Raw genomic sequence first — 24,491 nt, 5'->3', positions numbered from 1 at the left:
CATATCACACAGAGAGTGGGCCTGGCTTGGGCTCCCCTGGCCGTCCATCGGACCACATATCACACAGAGAGTGGGCCTGGCTTGGGCTGTCCTGGCCGTCCATCGGACCACATATCACACAGAGAGTGACCCTGGCTCGGGCTCCCCTGGCCGTCGGTCTGACCACATATCACACAGAGAGTGGGCCTGGCTCGGGTTAAGCTGACCGGCTCACTACCGCAGGTCGGCCAGCCACCGGAGTCGGGGGCCGCTGCCGCCGCCGAGCCGGACAGCGAGACGCCCCGGCTGGCGCTGCGCTCGGTGACGCTGAACGCGGCCGGCGCCGGGGGGCCGTCGCCGGAGCTCCGACTGAAGTCGGCCTCGGTGGTCGCCCAGCCGCGCCGCGGCTCTTCCCTGCTCGGACGGAACCCGTTCGCCGCGCGCGCGCCGTCCGCTACCGACTGCAGTCGCCTCAAGAACACCAACCTGCTGACGCAAAACCTGCACCGCGCCGACTTCGCAGCGCGCGCCGGCCGCGCGCCTCCGCCGTCGGTACCCCGCAAGCGGCCGGCCGACTGTGGCTGGGACGGCTTCGGGGGCTCGTCGAAACCGGACGTCTTCCCCCGGCCGCAGCCCAAGCTCAAGGTGAAGCTGAACGGAGGTCAGGTGATGAAAATCGACAACTTCTTCGCGCCGTGAGACGCGAGGCTGGGCGCCGTTTGCAGGAGTCCTACTGCCGCGTTGTGTTGGAATGCCGCCGCGTGCGTCATTGTTGATGTGGCCGGTGTGCCTCACGCCCATAAGTACCTGAGTCATCTATCTCCTCCGCGTCCACCTTTATACGTTTTTTGGGAGCATGAGCGTTGAACATCTTTTTGTATATGTCGCTTTTTGTTCATGGGGTGGATCATGCGTATCATCAATAAACGTTGGAGTGATGGTCAATGGTTTTAGAATGCCTAGCGCATCTTAGCTTTCCTTCCATCCGAGGTACTCGCACGCTGAATGAAATACATAGCCAATGCTTCATTGACAAAGACATACTGGCCTTCTTTGAAGCCAGCAGCTGCCCCCAGCGTACATGCATCGCAATGTCGCCAAAAGCCAAAAGCCCGCACCTCATGGAACGCCCTCGGCAGCACTGCAGTATGTGGCTGCGTGCTGCCCACAGCACGCCAGCTCAAGGTATCGGCACATCTGGTGCCGCCCGAGGCCCTGCAGCCCTGGACGCCTCGGCGCCGCTGTCCAGGCCGTGTATCGGCCCGATCTCGCCGCGCCGGCAGACGCGCGGCGCGTGCTGGCCGCCGCGTCAGGTGCCGCCCCCGCCGCGCGTCACGCGCAGCACCGTGACGCCGTGACGGCGGCACAGGTGCGCCGCCGACGCCGGAAGCGCGGTTCGCCCCGCCCCCGGCCGGTGACGACACGCCCGGCCACTGGGCGGCCAGCGGCGCGGTGACGTCACGAGCGTGTGACGTCAGCCACCGGCGTGTGTCGCGGCCACGGCCGGCAGTACGAGACTCGGGCCGGTGCGGAGCGGGCCGCGGCGAGACGGTGCGCGACTCCAGTGCGCGGCGGCGGCGTGTGCAGTGGTGACGGCGTGGTGCTGCGGCGACGCGTGGACCAGTTTCGGCCCGATCTCGGCGGCGATGGCGGCGCGGCGTGGCCTGGCGGTGCTAGCGGCCGGCGTTCTGCTGGGATGCGCGCAGGTGAGCGGGGACGCCGCGGCTGCAGCCGGCCTTGAGGCTGCCCCGGCGCAGCGCAAGCAGGCCGGCCGGTGCAGGGCCGAGTACGGCTTTGGTGTAGTCGGAAGGAAACTGTGCGTCGCCGCGCTCACGACGCACTCTATGAGTTTCTACGACGAAGCGCGAGATATGACACTGGCGGTTGATGTGCGTATACTCGCAATATTCATAACGTTGGACCGTTGGGTGCGATTTCACTTCAGGCTATTCAGTGATCTAGAATGACTCAACGCTCCCTTGTCCCTTGTCTATTACCGTTCATGTAGAGCCCAATGCACGCAAAGTACAATTAATGAGCCATGAGTCTCCTGTGACCCCAACCCGTACAAACACATATCCCTTTGCTGACTAGCCCTAAAAGAGAGGCGAAAGCAGCTTATTCATGACAAGGAGGGATTGGTCCACCACCGACCTAAAGCAGGTGCATGGCCAGCGGTTGGAGGCGAACATTGCATGACGGACGGTAATCCAGCGCCCAGGGCCGCAAAGCAGCCGCCATGCCCACGTCTAAGGTGTTCCAAATCTGATCAGCACAGTTCCGGGATCCTTAACCTGCAACGCATTCTCACAAGCAATTAAGGCGATCTAGATGCTGCTCCAGACGTCAGTCAGTGTGCAGTCAGTCGAGGACCCGCCCGGCCGCCCGCCCACAAAGGCGAATCAAAGCCGACTGGTTATGCCGGCTTCAGAAGCCGCGTCAAGGCCACAATCGGCCGCCGTCCGAACCGGCGGCCTTTAAGCTGACCCAATCGCACGATGCCAAACCAGACGGCAGACCTCGACGCCGTGTCGCACTGCCGGGGTTTAGACGCTGCGTTCGTCACCAGTGAGCGCCGTGACTCCCCACCCCTACGCCTCGGAGAGTTCGTCCGTGCCAGGAGAGCAGCAGCCTTGGCCTGATCAGCCGAGAACCAGCTTCAGCCCCGTCCGGCTGGGTCAGCGGGTCTCGCAGAGGGCTCTCTTGCTTCCTTGCTCACTGATTCTCTCGTTGCACGCCGGTCTGGGTCAGTGGACATCCGTCACCGGCAAGGACTCAATCGCTTCCCTATCCACCGATCCTCCCGTTACACACCGGCTTGGGTCAGCGGATCTCCGTCACCGGCGGGGGACTCAATCACATTCCTGGTACTGACCTCTCTGTCACACTAGCGCCGACCTGACCGCGTCGCTCACACAGGCCTCGTGATCAGACCATTCCGTGGCTGGGAGGAGGCCCCATCACTCGGCGGCGGGTGAGAGACAAACGTCGCCCGAGACTGCGACGGACAGTAGCAGGCTAACTCGGCGACTGCAGCGTCCGCACAAGCACATAGCACCGGAGGACCAAGCTGACGGGTGGTGGGCTGAGGACGGAGCTGACGGGTGGTGGGCTGAAGATGGAGCTGACGGGTGGTAGGCTGAGGATGGAGCTGACAAGTGGTGGGCTGAGGATGGAGCTGACGGGTGGTGGACTGAGGACGGAGCTCACGGGTGGTAGGCTGAGGACGAACCTGACAGGTGGCGGGTGAGGACGAAGCCGACCGGTGGCGGGTGGATGAGGACGGAGCTGACGGTTAGTAGGCTGAGGATGGAGCTGACGGGTGGTGGGTGGGTGAGGACGGAGATGACGGGCGGTGGGTGAGGACGGAGCTGACGGATGGTGGGTGAGGACGGATCTGACGGGCGGTGGGCCGGACAGGCCGTCCGTGCCGATTTTGCATGAAGGTGTCAAGACTGCCTTAGATATTCCAGTTCGTGGGGTACATGTAAAGAAGTGACTAAGTGCGTAGTTATGAGGCCATATGACTGAAATGCGCATGATGCATAGTTTTGTAATTTTCAGACCATCGGTCTGAAAGGATTTGCATTTATAAAAAGACAAGGAACTCAGTGAGATGTGATGAGTGTTTGAAAACTCATGACGTGTCTAGGTTCTACATAATAACAAATTCACCCTACGGTATTTCCTCCAACGGTCGCGGCCATTCGTCAGCTCGCATTCCGGAGGTGAATCAAATTACACACAGGAAATGACTCCCATTTCGGCATAATAATGAACTCCACCGAACTGCTCCAGAAGCAGGCTGGTCAGACGTGCGTTTCAAACCCCAATATAGCCTGCCAACGCGATCCGTCACTTGAGTTCGCGGAAAATTTCAGGACTTGTCACCACCCATTGCACACTTAGGCAGCGAAGCACTAGAACGACGTCGAGTAAACGGCCACGGCCGCGGCTCACAGCTCACCCCAAACACGGTGCCGCCGAGAAGGGGGGAGGAGGGCGGGGGGGGGGGACACGGAGCTCCGTGATCGGCTGCACCGATCGGACCACGCGGCCGAGATGCCCCGGCCGCCAGACTGGACCGTATATGGCGCGGCCGTGTCAGGCGGCCGCCGCGACCTTGAACCGGCGGTGTACACTCGATACCCGACGCCCGGTTTGAGGCCAACAGCAGTCCAGCCGGCTGCGGCCGGCTCGCCAAATCACGTGTGAAGAAAGCGTTCGAGACGGATCAGTCTCTGTTGGATGCGGCGGTGGAGTAACAGGACGGAGCTTGCGGGTTGTGTTGAAAGCGAAATTGATCGGTTTTTAGGAGAGCTCCATGAAATATTTTTGCCTACAAAATGCAATGCGTCTCAGGGACTTGCGAAGTGTGTCCACCTTGATCTGCACTGAATCAGCCGGCGGCGGCTGACAGATGAACCACGCAGCACTGACAGCGGAAGCGGATATTCCGCTGGTATCTTGCTTCCTGTCATTATCTCACATTAGCTATTGAGTCAGTCACAGAGTCAGCCGTCGACAGCATTCCAAAAGTTGACCTTCACTTACACATGCGCTTCCTGTAATCGATGCCAGTGTCCTCGCGCACGGATATATTTACCCACACGCGTGGCGAGTGTCCAGAGCGAGGGCAATCTATTGTTTATTGTTTAGATTCCAACGGCCGGACACGGCGCCGAACGCTCCTCCTAGGCCAGTAAATGTTCAGTGTGAGTGGTTCGTCATGGCTGGCTAACCTCATCGTTCACCGAATTGTGACGCACGAGCGCAGACAATGGCGCCCCACCGCGCAGTCACAGGTCACTGTCCAGATGGCTTTCCGGAGAAGCGTGCACGAGGGCCAGCTGGCGACTCACATGAACTGCTTTTCGTGCGCGCTGGTAAACAGGTTATTGATTTCGAAGTCGTAACCACACGCTGTTTTCGAAGTAGGGTTCAGAAGAATTGTAGAGATGAGGGGTCTGCCACGAACAAAGACCTGGGCCAATTTATATCAGTAAAAACGTTCATTGAATCTCAGTCTAGCTAACTGCGGCAGCAACGGAGCCGTTGTTGACGCTAGACAAACGCTCAACAAAGCATCGTTAGCGTCGGACTCGGGAGGCCCCAACGCTACTCTCCCCTCCACAGAGCCACCTCACAGCCCTAGCCACTGCCGCGTTTTACTGGGACCGCCGGCACCATCTGAAGCGGAACTAGGTCAGCCGCAGACGGCCGCAGTAACGGCATGAGGCCGGGGTCGCGCCCCGCCGCCATGTCACCGCTTCGGCGGCGGCGGCAGCGGTGTTCGGCGTTTCCGGCGGGCGGTTCCGGTGCCACCGGCGGCCGGGCGGTGCAGAGGTGGGGAGCGCGCCGCGCCGCGCCGCGCCGCCCCGCGCCGGTGGCCGCGTCACCGGCGCGGGGGCGGCCGGTGGTGGCGGCCGGTGTCGCCAGGGTCACGCGTGACCAGCGCAGCTGGCGTCACGCGTCACGCTCGGTCGCGCAGCCGGCATCACGGTCGGGCGTCGGCTCGGAGCGGCGGGTGGCACGCGCGGCCGTTCTTGGACCGTGGCCCTCGCTCGCGAGAGGTGCCCGTCGGACCGGGAGAATGTCTTCAGACGTGCTCCGTTCGGCCCCAGCTACGGACGCTCGGCTGGCGCTCGGCGTGGTGCGCGACCCGGGAACCTGACAGGAGCGTCACCTCCATAATCAAGCCGTATTGTCTGGCGTCCCCGCTCGGCTGGGCCTGAACGCCGCGGCGGCGCCGGCGTACGCGCCACAATCAGTCCTGTGACCTAACGGTCACCGCGGCGTGCACTTGGGCGCTGCCATTATCACCGCACACCGGGCACGGGAGTGCAGGTGCCATGGCCGCCAGCCGCCCTCGGCTGCGGCTCTGCACTCACACAGCGGGCCCGGCGCAGGCGCGCTGCGCGGTGCGGCACTCCCAGGCTCCGGTCGGCCGTGCACGTGCAGCGCCCGCCCTCAGGATACGGCTGACGTCACGGACGGAGACAGTGGCCGATGGGGAAGCGCTGGGCTGACCATGGTGCTGGGTGACCAGCGGGCTCCCTCGAGATGCCGCATCGAACCGGGTGTGGAATTTGTTGGGCTCAATGAGCCAAGTCCATTGGGCAAGGATTGTGAGCTGTGGCATTTCGCGATTTGTGAGGGCTGAGTTTTGGAAGTAAAAGTGTTTTGTGTCCAGAGGTCGCAAGCAAAGCCTGGTTTTCCTCAACAGGGTTGTCACGAGGAGGAACTGGCACCTTTGGGCACCGAGAGAAGCTCCCGTGGGCACACCATCATGACACCCTCCTTGCCTGCTGTCCGGGGCTCATGGCACTGCATTTTGACGTGCTGTAGCCGCCCGCCACCCCTGAGCCCTGCATTCGCTAAGGGGTACGGGCTCGTGTGCCCTCCCTCTTGAATGTACCTTTCGCCCAGTAAGCTGGGCTTTGGTCACGCGCATTAAATTTTCACACGCAGACCAATACTCGAGGTGGTACCAGACACAGTGGCGTATGTTTTCGACAGCTGCGTGTTGGAATGCGGCGTGCAACCGAACCGTCATCGGCCTGGCATGCGCGCCCAGTACGGGAGTATGACGAACGAATTTGATGCAAACTGTGCGACGGCCATGCTGAACTGGTGATATATCCATCCCACGAATGATTGCAACAAACGTTGTGCTAAATCAAATGCTTCAGCTACTGAGATAGAAATGGCCGTGTTGGATGCATCATTTTCCATTTAGTTCCACTATAGAGTGCAGGTATTCTTCTTTACATGCATCGGCTTCATTACATATGCTTTACAGCATCCCACACATGCATTTAACTGATTCTGATGCAAGCTGTGTTATAGAGAACACCCACGCTCACTTCCCGGTCGCCTGCACGCTCCAGCCCACGCCGGTGATGGCATCCCCTGAGTGCCGTCGGCACGCGGCTCGCGGCGTCGCCCCCGGCCGGAGAAGGAGGCGCTGCTTCCTGCCGGCGCATGTCTGCCATTTATCAGGCTAATGCTCCGCGCTGTCGTCTGATTAGCGCCTCGATCGGCCCTGCCTCGATTAGCGGCGGCGCTGGGAACGCCGGTGACGGCAGGGGGCCGCGCCGGCCGGCCGGCACGGTCGGCTGGTGGTGGGGGGTCTCGGCGGCCAGGGTGCCCTGCTGTCAGCGGACGGGCCGGCCCACCGGCAGGACCTGAGCGGCGGACCCGCTGGACGCCTTCGCACGGACAGAGGGTCAGCCCACCGGCAGGACCTGAGCGGTGGGCCCGCTGGACGCCTTCGCACGGACAGAGGGTCAGCCCACCGGCAGGACCTGAGCGGTGGGCCCGCTGGACGCCTTCGCACGGACAGAGGGTCAGCCCACCGGCAGGGCCTGAGCGGTGGGCCCGCTGGACGCCTTCGCACGGACAGAGGGTCAGCCCACCGGCAGGGCCTGAGCGGTGGGCCCGCTGGACGCCTTCGCACGGACGGAGAGGCCAGGACGGAATCGTCGTCTGGCTACTCGCAGATCGAATATATCGGGAAGACCCATGGTCGGATGGCGGCCGGTGACCCAGCCTTACCATGTCTGGGGATACAGCGTAGACGCCGCGGCCGCAAGTCCACAGCCCGCGGTCGCAGTCTGCCTGAGACCCCGCGGGCGAGGCCTGCGAGTGACTGCCTGCCCTCACGCGCTGGGAGGCAGCCCCAGAGTTCGCACGATGAGGAAGTTCCGCCAATAGATGGCTGCAAAACTCGGTCAATGCCGAGCCGATGCAGGCGGGCACAAGGTTACGCACGCGACTAAGCGGCCAGCTCCGCAGCACCGTCGAATATGTGCAGCTGTAAGGCCAGGACGCGCTATCGCTCACGGAAGTTTTATTGAGGCGTTTTAAACGGCCGCTTGAACGGAATACACGCATCATATTTGACACAGACAAACAACTTTTTCGGGCTTTAAATTATACTTCAGGAATACGGAGAGGAATATGTTCTTTTTATTGCGAACGAATACAGACTGAGCCGTTTGAACGAACAGCCCTGGGTATGCAGGCGCTCACAACTCTCTGTATTGCGCTCGCAGTCCGAAGGAATGCAATCAAGTAGGAGAAAAACGAAACAAACTCGAATCATCGCTCATTTTTATTCACATTGGCAGTCCAATCAATGAGCAATTAACATTTTTATGGCAGCTAGTTAAACGAATACGAGCAATGGATTTCGCCTTCCAGTAGATTTAACTCCCAACTTTGTAATGAACGGCTCTCACGCCGAATGCCAGATGTAAACCAAGCTGTAAAACCGCCCAATATTCACAGACGCCTTATTTTTCTCTGCGATACCTTTAATAGCTGAGAGTAATATTCTGACATCCATTCCCGCGTCATGTGCGACAGCTTAACACAATCTCTGAATTTCTGCCACCTATTCTTGCTGGCGTTCTGGAATCCGGCGTGTCACAACAACAATCGGCGTCCATGTCTCTGGCATCGCCGCCCGGCTCGCGTGGACCATTTCCTCAGCGTAAGCACCCTGAGCCGGTGATGACGACATCGGCATGTGACGACCTGCTGCGGCCCCAGCCCCGTCCGTCGCCGCGCCGAGAATGCCGCAGACCCGACGGCCGGGCGGCGCTCGTACCGTTCGGAGAAGGCGCGGCGGCAGCGGGACCGGAGCCGGCTCACGTCTCTGTGACGTCACAACAGCCGGCAGCCGCCGCTCGTTTGGCAGGAGTCCTCGTGACGGGGCCGGTGTGGCTGGCCGGGCGGCCTGGGGGGCTGCAGACGGCTTGCAGGGCAGCTGCCGCATGCTGCAGGACTGCCGGCAGTGCGGTGCGGCCAGATGGCCCGGTGTCGGGCTCGGGCGGGACAATGGGCTCACGGGATCAGGGTTGACCATGGTGCTGTACATGGAGATGGTTCCTTAGAGGGGTCGCACCGAAGCGGCTGTTTGCACATGTGACATTATTTTATGGTAGGGTGGGTCAATGGAGCAAGTTTACTGCTCAGGCATTTTGAGCAGCTGCTTGTACTGGCCAGTGAGAGTTGTACCGTGAAAGTAAATGTGCTTCGTATGCATAGCTTAAATCAGATTTCGAAATGATTAGATCTGGGGTACTGACAAGGGCTTCAGTTTTTCCGTTCCTTCCGTTCGACGGTCTTTTGACGGATCGGTTCTTGCCTTTGAGCAACAACCGGACTTATACGCATAAAGGCAATAAACATTGTGCCTGTGGCCTTATATGTGCTTGGCACGCCGAAGCCAAAAGCGATTTATTTTAGCTGCCTCATATTCAGACTAAAACGCTCCAACTTCACTAAGCCGAAACTGCACAAAGCCCTCCAGAACAGTGTGGCATTTCTGTATAGATGGCAGCATGCCTTAAAACTTTCTGCTGCGCAAGAAAAGTGTTTAAACAGACAGCATCCAACAGCATTAATCGAACCATGTAATGGAAGCAAAGATCATAGAGTTTTTCACTGTATGTAAAAGTACTGAACTTTAGCTTTCTGTGATGTTTTGCTAAATTCCGTGCGTTCCATCGTTGCGATCAAATATTTTGCTATCTTCAAGCGGCGATTGTTGGACACATCGACGAATCAATTTTTAAGGTTATAAAGCTGTTTGCCATGAAATATGATACCTTCGTTATCTTTACATGTTACATGATACCTTTATTAGTCTGGATTTTAACATTGCGTTAGCATGCCGGCGGTGGTTACTGAGCGAACACTAAGCAGCGTGCGGGTGCTCATCAAACGCAGTTGTCCATTGGCTCCAACTCGTCAACAACATCGCGTGTATGGAGGGTGGAGTCCGCAATGATTGTGGCCGCTTCGGTTTATGAACTCTATAGAGGGTGTGGCGGCACAGATTATACGCCGCTTTGACTGGCATGCCATCAGTATGCTTAGTGTACCGCAGTGGGTTAGGGGGCTGGAATTCAAAGGTTATGATTGAAAAGCATTGGGCGTCATTAATGCCGTAGCCCGCTGCGAGAACAGCGTGATGCACGGATGAGTGTGCACCCAGCACTGGCACGTCTTACCGTGCCATGCCGTTCACAACCCTGCTTAAAAAAAATGCGAAATGGTTGAGAAAAAGACGTAATTCACCGCAAACCAAAGGTGCTCTTTAGACTGTCAATATTTGCCGCCGGTTCATAAATGCATTTCAACCTTTGCTGAGATCTCAGACACTGAAATAAGCTCGAAACAATATGTGCCATATGATTGGCCTGTTGACCATGATTCCCCAAATGAGGTTTGCAATCTGCAGTTATAAGCGAGCCATGTCTGTCTCCCACCGATCGCTGCTGACAACGCCTCTGTCCAGACCTCGTCGTGATGCATCGCATTTAACATTTCTGCTGTCATTGCCGGGTGGCTTGCGGCATAACCGACCTATGGGAAGCCATCAACTCAATCTCAGTGCATTGGTGCAGTGCCCAACAAGTCTGGTTCCTGGCTCACCATCAGCATACAGCAACCTCCACTCAGTGGGCCAAACACGCCGGCATACCCGGGGCAATCGGCACCTATTGGCCGCTTCCCATCCGCTGGAATACGTACCCCGGTGCCTCTCGCGCCATGGCCCCCGAAGCCCCCGGGCTGGCAGCCGGCTGCTGGCGGTCTGCAGCCGATTATATCTGGGATCTGCCATCTGGGAGTGACGGCTTCGAGCTGACCAACACCGGCTTGCAATGCAATGGTTGGATAGGCCGGGCATGACCACGCCATCACCACATCGGCAACGTCACGGCCATCTCGCCGGCTGGCTGCACGTTGCGCCAGCCGGCCGGCTGAGCGCAAGATAATAGCAGGCTTCAGCGGTGCTGTCGACCAGAACACAGCGCTCCGGACAGAGTGCTGCGCTGTCGACATCTCGCCGTCACGTCTCGGCAGGCGGCGCGTCCTTTCAAGTCTTACGAATGGCAATCGCGATGCCACTGGTCAGAGGTAGTTCACAGCGCCGTTAGCCAAGTCAGCAAAAACCCAGGCGTCAGTTATTGAACTAATCATAGCTGGTGCAAACCGAAACCCTTGTTCTTTTTCACGCGCAGGTTTAACTGGGTTTGCATCATTGAATGCTAAGCTGCATATGCCCATTCAGGTAAAGTATGCGTAGCGTTTTATTGCGGATGTCTCTTGCTGAGCCAAGCACTGGGGGTGAAACCGCTTCGTCTGATGTTAAGTCATGACCATGATTTCAACTTTTGTTTAGCAAGAAACGACGACTGAGTACATGGTTCTGTGTTAGGTATAAATATCCAATATCAGAATCGTGAAAAAAACGCGACACAGGAAAAACCTACACCCCTGTCCGCCAAAGTCGTGAGGAACATTGCAGAAGCTAGCAAAATGGTTCCATTTTGTTGAACCGCAGGACCTTTTCAGCTCATCTACCCTTGCACACCACTACAAAAAGGCTTTGTTTCAACTTGCCAGCGAAGAGACCAGCTCCCCGGCTGTGCCCATAACTGACCAGTCCGGCTCTTGGTAAGTCGTGCTGACGTCTGAACTGTCGGCAGAGAGCCCGATCTTTGGTCAGATTGCAGGCAAAGAGAGCCCGATATTTGGTCAGATTGCAGGCAAAACAGAACACGCAACCATGCTTATCCATGAAGAATGTGCAAACCATATTGCATGTGGGCATGGGACTATCACTGCTAAGGCGGATTCTCAGCACATATTACGAAATTCACAGCTTTAGATGCAACTGATCCACTCCAGAAAAGTGAAGCTCGAAGTCAGACCAGTGGGTTTTGGTCCTGCCCCTTATCTAGAGATTCCTGAGGTGTCAATAATATTACTGGTAGGGGTTAAGCACGGGGCGCCTCAGAACTACGACGTTCTACGAGCAGAATTTATTCTTAACTATGAAATATGTGTGGATTTGCCTAATCAAACACTGCTCTCCAGTTGTTCCCGGGAATCGGCTTTATGCAGTTTCACAAATCGAAGCCCCTCAAAGTTCGCCCTGATAGGGTTCGATGTGACCACGCCAAAGGTTTTCTGAGAACACCTTTTCGGCATGACGTGCAATCGCTTCCAAAGTTTCATTGGGCTATGGGGCATCTATTGCGCGTGTTTTGACACCAAAGACGTGTAGATGTCTGGTTTCGGAGCAGCGGCAGTTTTTTAGGAACACTGCAGGGCGATCTGCGGTCTGCGCAGACGGGAGGACGGCACCCTACGATGCTGCGGAACACTCGCGGCGGACCAACATTGGTATACTAATAGAGACATATATGCATAGATGCATGGTTGAAACACAACGAGATATACACCATTGTACTCCGAGAAACACGCCTGTTTAGGTTTATTGTCGCTACGAAGGCATGGTCTCGTACATATGAACCCATAAAGCCGAAAAAGCTCAATTTTCGGCAAGAATTGACCATTGACCTTGCATAATGGGGTCAATTCTTGACATAGCAGCATAAAACCTATTACCAATTGCGAGAGCTCATTAATACTAATCCACTAGTGCTCAGGCCGTGTTAGGAAAAACGCGTTAGGAAAAACGGCAGGCTATGGGGGGGGGGGGGGGTAAATGTTAGAGGGGAGTCGGGGATATATGCGCGATGGCCCCAACCTGAATTGTTCCGACACAGTTTCCTTACTTTGGTTAATCAAATGATACCAGGAGACTCTTGTGTCTTGCGACCATCTCGTACCCCCCCCCCCCCCCTCCTCCCTCTCACTTGCATTCGTCACTTCTGAGCTTGGCAGCATGTCGCCGAACTTTGCAGTCTGTAAAACCGGCAACTAAATTACCGCTTTTGGCGCACATACCTGCTGATAGTCGCCATCAGCCGCTGCAGCCTGAAACAACTAGCCGTGAGCGAGTCGACGCTGCTGTGCAATGTACATGCATCCAGTCGCTAGCCCACTTGCATCTCACTGCGACGACACCATATCCCTCTCAGTTCGTACCTCGCTGAGATGGTGATGTTGGGAACCAAATCCAAGTTCAACCTCGCGGTACATGAGCTATTCAGTCAAACCTTATCTAAAACGCTCACACCTGCAACACTCCGGAATACACAGCACCCCAGAGGCTGCTCTAAAAACCTAGCTCTATACCTTGGATGTGCGTTCCCATGATAGACTGTCACTGCTGGCCAGCACTGCCATTGTGTCATGCTACCATTGTGCCACCTGATCATCTGCAAGCGTTGTCATCAGATATGTTCCGTTCCCCAAGCTCCCTCGTCTGCAGCTGCTGAGTTGGGTCGTTGTTTCAGCTGGGAGGCGGCCAGCTGCTGGACGCTCAGGACTTTGAGCCCACGGTGACGGCCAGCTGCGACGCCAGCATGATGACCATCCTCGTGCGCACTGAGAAGCCCTTCTTCGGCGTCATCCACGGCAAAGACATTCGCTCGGATGCGTGCACCCAGTACGGCGAGGGTGGCTCCGAGACGAGGATGAAGATCAACCTGCTGGCCAGCGAAGGCGACGCAGACTTCTGCGGCGTCAAGGGCAGCAATGTGAGTACCGTTCTCGTTCTCCGTCCGTGGGGGTGGCGACACGGGTTCTCGGGGCTCTGGTCGGACGGCTCGGGTCTACGCAGGCAACGCCGACCAAAGTAATGACGTTGTAAAAGCGTGCCGCATGAAAGTCATGCTGCTCCCTCGGCCGTCACGGTCATGTTCAGAGGGAAGTGTGTGTTAGGACTTGAGCGTTGTCCTTCTTAAAGCCTACCCTCTGTGGCGATGGAAATGTTACAAAGTTCTCGCTTTGCAAAAGGCTTCTTTTAACGTTTTGAGATGGCCTTGCCCAGATGAGACGAATATGTTTCAGGAGAATATCAATTTGAGTGTGGTAACTTCGAATGTAGGTTATTCCTCACACGAATGACAATTAGTCTGAAGCCATCTACCGTACGGTAATGATACACTATAATGTGACGCAACACCCCCCCCCCCCCCTAACGAATGGATCAACTGCCCGAAGATAACACACCTTCGAAGTTGTACAGATTGCTTGGGATTCATTCCACACCAAGCGATGGCACCTAGCACTGCCGACGCCACAGGCTTATTCCCAGTGCGATGCTCATCAAAGTTGAATAGAGGCTTAGAGCATATTTCAGCCATGAGTGTGTTCTAGGGCCTCATGATGACGTTCGACGCTGGCACGGCTTCTACATTCTTGTTCTAGGTCTTGGTTCTGGGCAGGCTCGCCGTTCAGGTTATAAGTCTGTTCTGGGCCGGCTCGATGTTCAGGTTATAGGTCTTTGTTCTGGGCAGGCTCGCCGTTCAGGTTATAGGTCTTTGTTCTGGGCATTCTCGCCGTTCAGGGTAGACGGTTATCCTTCCCATTTTGTAGCCCCAACCATTTGATTACATGAACACGAAACCGTGATTGATAGCATCCTCCTCGCGCCATAAGAACGAGATGAACAGAGCTGGCTGCCCGCGTTCGCCGTTACCCCGGTCGCCCACGTCGACGGGCTGATCACACCGCCCATCCTCTCTTCAGAGGACCGACGACCGCTCAATACCGATCGCCGTGCGGTTCCACAAGAAGCTGGAGGTGGCGGAGGACAAGCTGTACGTCATCACGTGCGGCAACCCCGGCTTCAAGAACTCCAGGTGAGGACGGCGGCCAGCCCGCAATGGTGACCGCTACGCGGCACGAGACGAGGCGACTTGTCCCGGTTTGAAAGCAGACAGGAAAGCTCAGAAAAGCTACAAAAGGGTGGTCGGCTTTTTACCAAGTCAGACAAGCTAAAATGGTGTTCGAAATCTGAAAGACTGACTGCCTGCGACAAGGTATCCCGAAAGAACTGCGAAAAAGGTGCTCGTAGATACGTATTGTGTATGTATGCACGGTCATGAGGTTAATGTAGCATAGAGGACAGAACAAACACAAGAGTCACACAGGTCCCCAAAACATCATGACAATGTAAAAATTGGCTGCTTTATGAAGCCAGACTTGCCCTGGCCGTGTGGAGTCCTCCAATAGCCACCAGATAGCTCCGTGATCATAATCGAATGCCACTGAGCAATGAGCACCTAACGGCGCGTTGGTTTTGATTTGGCAGTTTACACATTACGGATAATGCAAGTACAGACATACTAACAGCATCTCGCGTCATGCAGCGCAGGACACCAGTCTGGGCTCCTAGCTTCGCCCGGCCGCTGACACGCCGCTTCCTGAAGGCTGTGTCCGTAGTGCTACACAGCCACCCGACGCTGCAGTCTCCCGCGGCGCCGTCGAGCCGTCGGGTGATATAGTCCGAGATACCGTTGGGTCACGCATTAGGGTTACTCAGGCTCACGACGGGATGCATTTCTCCACCCGCCTAATAATACACATTACGGGCCGTCGGGGGCTGCCAGTGGCGCGTCGGCAGCGGGCGGCGGCCGGCACCGGTGGCTGCGCTCGGCGTCTTCTGAGGCCGCCCGGCGGGCCTGGACGCCGGCCGACCCGGCAGCCGCCGCCGCGCCGCCGCCGCCCCCGTAACGCCGTTAAGTGGCGCGTAACGACGCACCGGCAGCGGCGGCGGCCGCCGCTGGGGTAATGGATCAGCGCCCGTCGGACGGACGTCATTACAGACGGCCTGGCGGGATCCCCGACTGAGCTCGGCGCCGCCACGCAGGGCCGGCCTGGTCCAGTCGAGTCACTCGAGCTCAGGTGGACTTCGTCAAGCTGGCTAAAAGTGTGGGATTTCCGTGAAATCCAAATCACTGCTAGCGAGTGGGGAGCTCCGATAAAGACACTGGTTGGCCGCTAAGTACCTCGATTAACCTCAGTCTCTGAGAATGGCTTCCTTTGTACGCTTGCTTTTGGGCTATCGTTTATTAGCTCAGAAGCAAAGGTCCAGCCAGAACGGAGCCCACTCACAAATCCCATGTCACGTGGCACATGTCACGCCACCATATGCACGCATCCTGCTCCACGCTAATAATAGAAGGTTGATGCCACCCAGGCAATAAACCTACCGTGGCGACGGGTGGACTTCTAGTCTAGTTCCGTCACGCCTATAACCCCCGCAACTTTAGTATTGACTGGGTGAGCCCACGGCCTCTGGCGGACTCCAGATGGCTCCCGTCTGAAGACGGCTCCAGATGGCTCCCGTCTGTGACTCCCGAAAGCACATCGGTCCGCCTCGATCGCGCCGACTCGAGTCAGGCCTGCAGCAAGGCCGTAATTACATGGGGTCGGCCCCGGCCACGGAAACTGTAGCATGCTAATGACACCGGCGGAGGTGCGCCCAGGCTGACGTGAGCGCTGAGGGCGGCATGAGGCCGATATGGGCTTCGACCGTTAGAGTGCGGCGGGGTGCCGGGCCGGGCGGCCAGGCATGGCCTGCCACCATGCCATGCCGCCATGCCGTGACCGCAGTGGCGGGACGCCGGTGGGAGTTGTCAGGGGCTGCGTGCTGGGGTGGGGCTGGATGTCACGCGCGGGAGGGGTGGGATGCCTCCGGAGGGAGGGCTGGCTGGCTGCCATGCATGGGAGAGCCATGCGTCATTCCTGGGTGGCACCGGCATCTGAACGCCGGTGACGCTGGGTGCGGTGATCTATGCTGAGGGGACAAACGCACGATGCGCCGCTGTGCTGGCGGTACCGAGACCCTTATCTCGTGGATAGAAAGCCTGTGAGCTCTGGTCAGATCGGCGGTTGGGAAACTGCTTCGGAGATGGGCGTGGAGGAGACCCTGGCGCAATCAGTAGAGATGGCGACATTCCTCATCGGTTCTCACGGGAAAGAATGACGCGGCATTTCTGATATCGTTATCGGCAACGACCGATGATTTTTGCCAAAGTTCAATTCGAATGGAGCCGGCAAGTGCCGTTTCAGCCGTATGCTCACTTTTCGTGACTGTTATCTGAGTAACGTGTGGGTGATATCTGACATTTCACTGATGAATGACGGGCATCTGAGTGATTGCTAATGGATGCCTGTCATGTCGTTGACTAGCGCTGCTCGATTACCCGACTGACGTCCGCCCGATGTCTGATATTGCTCGACAGCAACCGTCCGATAACCTAAGACACAGCTGACGTGGCGACATCGGCGGCTCTGTTCACAGAAACGAGAAGTCGCTGGTGACTCTCCGCCTGATGGATCGCGGCCGGCGAGCCAAGGAGGTGGTGTATGGCCGGCCCTACAACCTCCAGGTCAAGGTCTCCAAGCCTGACGGTGAGTGCCCCCCCCCCCCCCCGACCCTGCTCTCCCTCTTCCACCAGCGTGCTCCAGTGAGTCATCCGAGCGCGGCGCCCTAAGCTGCCGTGACGACCGCGGCCTGCCTCGGGGACGAGACGGAACTCGAGGACAAACCAATGGCGCCGCCGCAAGCGCCACCAGCATGGCTCTGTGGGCTCGTCAGTCCAAAGCGCGCTCACAGCGCCGGTCGATGGGCTCGCGTCACGCGCCAATCGACGGCCCTGGCGATCGTAGCATGCATGGCATGACTCCGTCCGAGCTCACCGTGCTCTGACGCCGCAAGGACCGCCGCTGTGCCAATTCCTGCCATACTGACTGCATTTGATGGGAATCTAATGCACGCCACGTCAAGACTTTGTCTTTCGGGTATTGGCGCCTGGCGGAGTCAGCCCGGCGGACTTTATACATCGAGCTACGCGGGGATGGCCCAGTGTCAATAACCTCCCAATCCTCGCTGTCCGTCTTTGCACATCGTTTGAGCGAGCGGTAATGTTTCCAAACCAGGGGTTATTTATGGCCCGTCCCTGCGCCTGATCGTCTAGAGTGAGCCTCCGTTAATTACTCATCGGCCGGCCTGGTGGCTGCCAGCGGCTGGCCGTCGCTCGTTTGTTTTGCGTTGCCGATCGGACGCTCGAAGGTCCTGATCCCATCCGCCTTAGGCCGCCAGTCGTTCTGAGGTTCCGGTCCTGGCCGCCCTCTGGGCCGCCGCTCGGCTCGACGTCCCTGTCCTGATTCTGTCCTGATCATCCGCTGTTTGACGCTCCGACCCATATGGGTTGGGGCCTCGTGATGTTTTCACCACCGGCCGGTCCTCATCCCCGCTCTGACTACGCTCTGGTCCTTCGATAAACCGAAGAAGGGTGCTGCCAAGGTCCCAGAGGCCGGTCCAGCTCCGCGGCCGGAGCTCATGTCGGCCTGCCTCCGCCAGCCTCGACGCCGTGGCCGCCGCTCAGCCGGGGGCTGGGACGCCGCGCAGGACCGGTTCCTCGGGCCGCGCCCCGCTCCCGCCTATGCACCGGCGCCGCGCGTCCGCGATGCAAGGCGGCAGCGGCGGCGGCGGTGGCGGCAGCGGCGGCGGTGGCGGCGGCGGCGTCGGCGGCGGCGGCGGCGGCGGCGGCGGCGGCGGCGGCGGCGGCCAATCTGCGGCTCCAATAGCCGCCGGCCGCGGCGCGCCCGCACGCTGTCCAGAGGTCAGCTGGCGCGCTACGGTTCCGGCTGGGAACGAGGCCTGGGTGGGCCCATGGCACCGCACGAGGCGAGCAGCAGGCCGGCTGTGGCTTGTTAACTGTCTGCAATGGAGAGCGCATTAGGAATATCGCGTAGGCGTAATGTGACAGGCAATGGGTATGATGTGAGAGGCAGCTGTGCAGCTTTCCCCGGGTTTCGAATGCATATTTTGCTGATCTGTAGCAGACATGAGCTGCAGGCCGACCATATTTGCATCAGCAGTGTTGCAAGGCATGATCCTTCGTCAAGGCTATCTACAGGAAGTCAGGCGCTCTTTGGACGCTAACGCTCAACCATGGAGCAGGACTGAAAGAACTGCCCGCACCATGATGGATTTCAAAACCTCCTTCAAATAAATTTTAGGTCTAGATTACATACCATAGCATATTCTCGTCACAGCACAAAATGTGACGGCGACATATTCCTTACGTTTGTAAACTTTGCTAACTTCATCCGAGTTTCCGCCCTTCACATTGTTTTCGTCGCATATTTTGTAAGACACCCTGTTAACTTTACATCCAGTAGGCCAGAGTCACAATGACAAAACTGGACCAAATATTGTACATCAGCCAAAACTTTTGCTTAAGCCATTTACGCTATCCATGTTTTTGACCTAACAAACCAGGTGAAATGAACACCCTTTTGCCGAACCCTCGTAGCCTCGCATAAATCCACGAAATAAATCTGATAAAAACCTGGCGCCTCACCATTTACTTCCGACGCACTCTGTGAGGCCATCAGAACTCGTGTTATGTCGATGACCTTTGATGACCCTGACCGTAGTGGATCTCGCACCTACGGAGCTGGGTATTGGCACGCCGATGGCATTAGTCCGCTGTGGAAGATTAACCAACACCGGTTTGAGGGGATCAGCACGCCTGACGACGAAGATCGGGAGGCCTGGCGCGACATGAAGGGAATCAGGAGGCCTGGCGCGACGAGAAGGGAATCAGGAGGCCTGGCGCGACGTGTTGTCTTGTAAAACACTTGTTAGTCAATGACACTGCTCGGTCATTTCTGCTCACGATATGACAGATTTCGGGTTTACTTCGATCATCATTTTGCTTTTTATCCTAATCATTCAGGTTTGAGCCAATATCACCTTGAACTTAACTTACCTCTGGAAAGAAAGTGTATCGGTGATTTGCATGATATAGCTACTCAACACCCTCATAACCATTGGACAAAAGGGCGTGATGAACAGACGGCCAGGGATGTAGCGTGGAGCAGAGGTTTTCCGTATTGTCGCCTTGGAAACCTTTCAGCATGATGCCATAGACTGGCAAACTGGCATGATAGATCGGTAACGGAAACCCGTGGTCCACACTTACGCGGTCCAACACTCGGCCAGTAAAGTTATATCACGATGTACTAAGAAGTTCATATCGTATCTCTAGTAAGCGCAAAACGTGCACCAGCTGTCCGTCATTGGTGTGGCTAGGGTCAGATCATCTGTCCGCCATTGATGTGGCCGAGGTCAGATCATCTGTCCGCCGTTGATGTGGCTGGGGTTAGGTCGCTGTCCGACGTTAATGCGACTGGGGTTAGATCACCTGTCTGCCACTGAGGCGGCTGGGGCTAGATCACCTGTCCGCCATTGATGTGGCTGGGGTTAGATCGTCTGTCCGACGTTAATGCGACTGGGGTCAGATCACCTATCCACCACTGAGGCGGCTGGGGTCAGATCACCTGTCTGCCACTGAGGCGGCTGGGGTTAGATCCTGTGCTGTTTATCTCGAGTCATTATTATGCTGAAAGCTGTGCTGTGCACTCCTACCAAATACCCGGGCAAACATGGCCGGTCATCGACTCTGTGAGCTATCGTAGCCGGGTGGGCGGTCTCTTTGTGGATAATCTGCCTTCTGCACGGATAGAGCCATCTCCGCCCATCCGTCCGTTCACTCATCGCCATCAAGATGGGCAATTATCGGCCATGATTCTCTGCCAATTAACATGGGTCTGCACTCGCTGTGAGACGGATGGACTGGCTATCGCTCCATCGCGGCACGCCACCGCTCTGCCGGCGGTAGGGCCCCCGGCGGAGCGGGGCAGCGCCGGCTGGCCGCACACGCCGCCCGCCCCCTCCCCGCTCCCGTGAACCGTGAGGACCCCACCGCCGGCGGAGGACCCGGGCCAGATGGAAGGCGAGCCGGACGGAGGAGTCATCGCCGCCGCCCCGTGGCGAGAGGGCGGTCCGTCTGCTGGCTGGGCGACCGGAGGTTTGCTTTCATGAGGTGGCGACGGACGCCAATGACACTCTTTATGCAGCGACGGCCTCGAAGTGGCACCCTGCCCGCACGCGAGCGGCGCCGCTGACCGGAGCGTGGCGGCGACGCCCACCTGCCGCTCCGCACGCCGCAGCACCCCTCGGTCGCCGCGCCTGGTACAGGTCGGCGGCGACCGAGCGTGTGTGCCGGCCGCGTCCAGCCGGCCGGCGGCACGTCTGAACGAGGTCAAGAGCGGCGACCGGCGCTTTCTCTGTGGCGACCGCCGCCCGTCTCTGACGCCGCCGTCCTACGTCTCCCTCGACGACGCACTTTCACTCGGCACGCGCGCCGGACGCCGGCCGCCGACGCAAAAGCGAAAGTGATGGCGCCGGACAGGCTGGCGTACGGCGGCGGGCCGCCCGGCGCTGGGTCGCAAGGTTGCGGCGCGGCAGCGGAGGGAGGCCGGCAGGAGCCGGCGGCGGCGCCGGGGCGCCGCGCGCCGCACCGAGTCCGGTCCCGGCCTGCCACCGGCGCCGCCCGGTTGGCCAACGACGCCGTCCGCCGACGCCGCGGGAGGCGACTGATCGGATTGCAGGCCGTTTCGGCACGAGGAGACGGGGATCGACGGAGAAAGATACCAGGGCGGCAGTCGTGTTACAATGCGTGGAGGACCTGGGCCCCGTCTGATTCCTGTCCCCTGCAGTCCGCCTCAGCAGCATTTTTGAGCCAGATGTTCACTCGTGCCTTTTTCTGCTCGGTTGGCGGCGTGCCAGGCTGGGCTCGGCTTGGAATCTCAATGCCAGCGGCAGGCCGGGTGTGCCCACCTGGCTACGGCAGGTCCTCTCTGGCGAGCAGCCGAGGCCTCGTGACCTCAGCAGCGCCTCTGGCCCTACCTGGCGAGCAACCGAGGGCCTCATGGCCTCAGCAGCGCCCCCTGACGAACAGCCGAGGCCTCGTGACCTCAGCAGCGCCCACTGGCCACGGCAGGCCCTCCCTGACGAGCACCCGAGGGCCTCGTGACCTCAGCGGCGTCCCGGTGGCTCCAGCCTTTGTAACACGTGCTGCTGCGTTGACGTCAGATCGTCAGACTCGATCTCATCGCCTCTTACAGTCGTTCAAAGCCGGAAATGTTGGCGGCGGTATGAGCGGACCACAGGCCCCTCCTGGCTCTAGTGGGCTTAGCCCGGTTCGAAGCAGGAAATGCCAGCGTTGGGCCGAGGAGACTGTCAAGGTCTTCGGGAGACGGCGGCACGGCGATGTGCGAGGGCGATCTAGCGGATCACGACGATGACGATGATGATGATGGGCGGCGGTCTGACGGGTCATGCCGGCTTTCCTTTTTGGAGTGAACAGGCGGTCAGTGAACTGTTTCACAGTCAAACAGCAGCATGTCCAACGTGAAATACGGGTAATATGTGTCTGGTGAATCGGCATCCGTAACCATATTTCACCATTCAAAGCATCCTCGGAATATCGTAGACAGTGTTAAGGGTCAAAGACCAGGCACCACCACATGTCGTTTTGCTCTCGGAGATACGCAGTGGAGGGATTGGGGCTGTGCAAAGCCCGCTGCGCTATCGTTTACCTCATACAGCTGCACATGATGCGAGGAAGCGGACGGCCAGATGCGAGGTGGCACACACTCTTCCTTCCGCCTCTGGGGCTTACGTTCGGTGTCGTGGCTATGGCAGCTCCTGCAGACGTTTTTTTGCAGCCCAACCAAGGAGCCCCTGTCAGACTGTACGACGCCCAGCAAATTAGGGCTCTCCACGGCTAGCGACAGCGGATCCTGTAATCTTTTTGCCCCTTCCTTTCGCGGGGTAGGTGTCATTGAGAAGATTCAAACGTAATTAGGACCGGCCGTTAATCTGTTGTGAGGCCGTTTTTGTGGCATTGTATTCGATAACGTAGGGCGCGGCTTCATCCCATAAAGTTTTCATCTGTCACATGATAGTGGAAAAACGTCTCGTAAATCTTCCCTTTAGGACCTCCCTTTCTCACACGCACAGGACAAACGCCAGACATCTCCGCGAGCATGCGGCTGCCACGTCTCGGTCCATGCATGGGAAGGCGCGGTGTCCTGACCGTCAGCAATGCTGGCGCCGTGCCGCGATGTCATGGAAACCACCCCGCCCTGCGCGCCACACACGCTACCTCGATGTCATGGAAACCACCCCGCCCTGCGCGCCACACACGCTGTCTCGAGGAAACGGCGCCGGCACTTTCCCCCGCTGAGGTCGTCTGCGGCCGGCGGCCCTGGGAACGGCGCTGACGGCGGCGGGAATGCTGGGCCAGACGTGGCCGTTTCCTTAGTTTGAGTGACCACGCAAGCGGACGTTTCATTCTGAACCCGACCGTTAAATCGTGCGGAAAATGGTCGTGACGTCATTCTTGTCGGTTCTGAACTAACGGCCTGTCGATAGCTGAGCCGCGGGAGCCAATATCCCACCTTCCTGGCGTATCAACTCACGCTGGCCCTGATCCGCCGCGTCCATAACGCAGACTCATGTGTGGGTTTGAGCCCTGATCCGCCGCGTCCATAACGCAGACTGATGTGTGGGTTTGAGCCCTCATCCGCCGCGTCCATAACGCAGACTGATATGTGGGTTCGATACGAACCTGGTATTTCCAAAATAATAAAGATGGAGCTTAGCGGAAAACATCAGTCAATTTTCTGGACAAGATCTCACGAATGGCACCAATTTTCATGTTGTTGGATCAATAGTTGACCCTGTTATGGCAGGACAAAGATCAAATTTGCCGGAAAATCGCACTTTGACAGAATTAGAACACCATAACTACGAGACGACGCTTTGTGGCTTGACGAAATTTAAACAGACGTATTTCTTGTTCAATTTTGAGTACAATGGTATATGAGCATACATGTATGATGCTCGTCTCCATGAATATAACAATGTCGGCCCGTCGCGTGCATTCCGCGGCATCGCCGGTTCCCGCCCACCCACACACTCAGGCCGTAGATCGCCGTGTAGTGCTCCTAAAAAAACACCGCCACTCCAAAACCAGAAAAGCCAGAAACACGTGTTTGGTGTTCAAACACGCGCAATAAATACCCCATGGTCATCTGAAAATTGGGACGCGATTGCACAGCATGCCGAAGAGTGATTTTCGGAAAGGCCTTAAAGGGCGCATCATCCCCCCCCCCCACCCCTCTAATAGGATAAGCGTTAGGTTCTGGGTGTCATGACGAATTACGTTGCTGCTAGTGAAATGTTTAACTGTGACAGGCTTTGTAAGGTAGGGCTTTGTAAGGACAGGCTGTTTACATCAGATGATCTGTCCTTGCCATGAAACAAAGGCCTGCCAGTATTAGGTGGACGACGTGGACGTGAACTACGCATACTGTGATTTACCATAGTCCTACTTGAACTTAAAATCAACACGGCTATGCACATATCAGCCTACTCGTAAGCGGTCTAAGTGAGCTCTGTCCGTGCTGATGTGCCTTTTAGAGCAAGCCAATGACAAGATGTGCATACAAATAAATACATGCGGTCGCAGGCGTATGCAGAGAAGCCGAAAATATACTTTCCACGGTACTAGACACGAACGTGCATCGCTTTCACTACATTGTACAATGACATTGTTTTTAACGCCTCACTCGATCCACGCAGCGACGCAACTATCAATTCCCGCTCCACCTCGTGCCCGATTTCTCTCACAACGTAGCGGAGAAACAATAAAGTTCTACGTCGCGCGAGAGGCAGGATGACGAGCATGGTACAAGGTGAGCCGCCGCGCGAGCGATCATGTGGTGTGTCTCCTCTTCCTGCGCACCCGTGTACCTGACATCTGGGATCCCTGTTTTGCAGAATCGCACCAGGTCGGCGTGAGGAACTGCTTCACCTTCAGCACGGAGGACAGCCGGGTGGATCTGATCGACGACCAGGGGTACGTCAGGAG

The 24,491-nt window shown here is 57.7% G+C and overlaps 1 protein-coding gene across 1 annotated transcript; it reads left to right on the top strand.

The window, feature by feature from the left end:
• Positions 1–1,502: 1,502 nt before the first annotated feature.
• LOC119111848 (uncharacterized) lies at positions 1,503–24,479 on the top strand (the record flags this gene model as incomplete). Its single annotated transcript, XM_037235675.1, is given in 5 exon segments — positions 1,503–1,685; positions 13,203–13,445; positions 14,440–14,552; positions 17,000–17,109; positions 24,401–24,479. Coding segments are annotated over 5 exon segments (605 nt in total), but the record flags the coding sequence as incomplete, so codon positions are not given.
• Between the last annotated feature and the right edge of the window lie 12 nt (positions 24,480–24,491).

This window comes from Pollicipes pollicipes, unplaced genomic scaffold (genome assembly GCF_011947565.3).
Source record: "Pollicipes pollicipes isolate AB1234 unplaced genomic scaffold, Ppol_2.1 Scaffold_7261;HRSCAF=8764_pilon_pilon_pilon, whole genome shotgun sequence".
Lineage (NCBI taxonomy): Eukaryota > Metazoa > Arthropoda > Thecostraca > Pollicipedomorpha > Pollicipedidae > Pollicipes > Pollicipes pollicipes.
The sequence above is the reverse complement of the archived record's forward strand: the minus strand, read 5'-3'. Positions and strand labels throughout refer to the sequence as shown.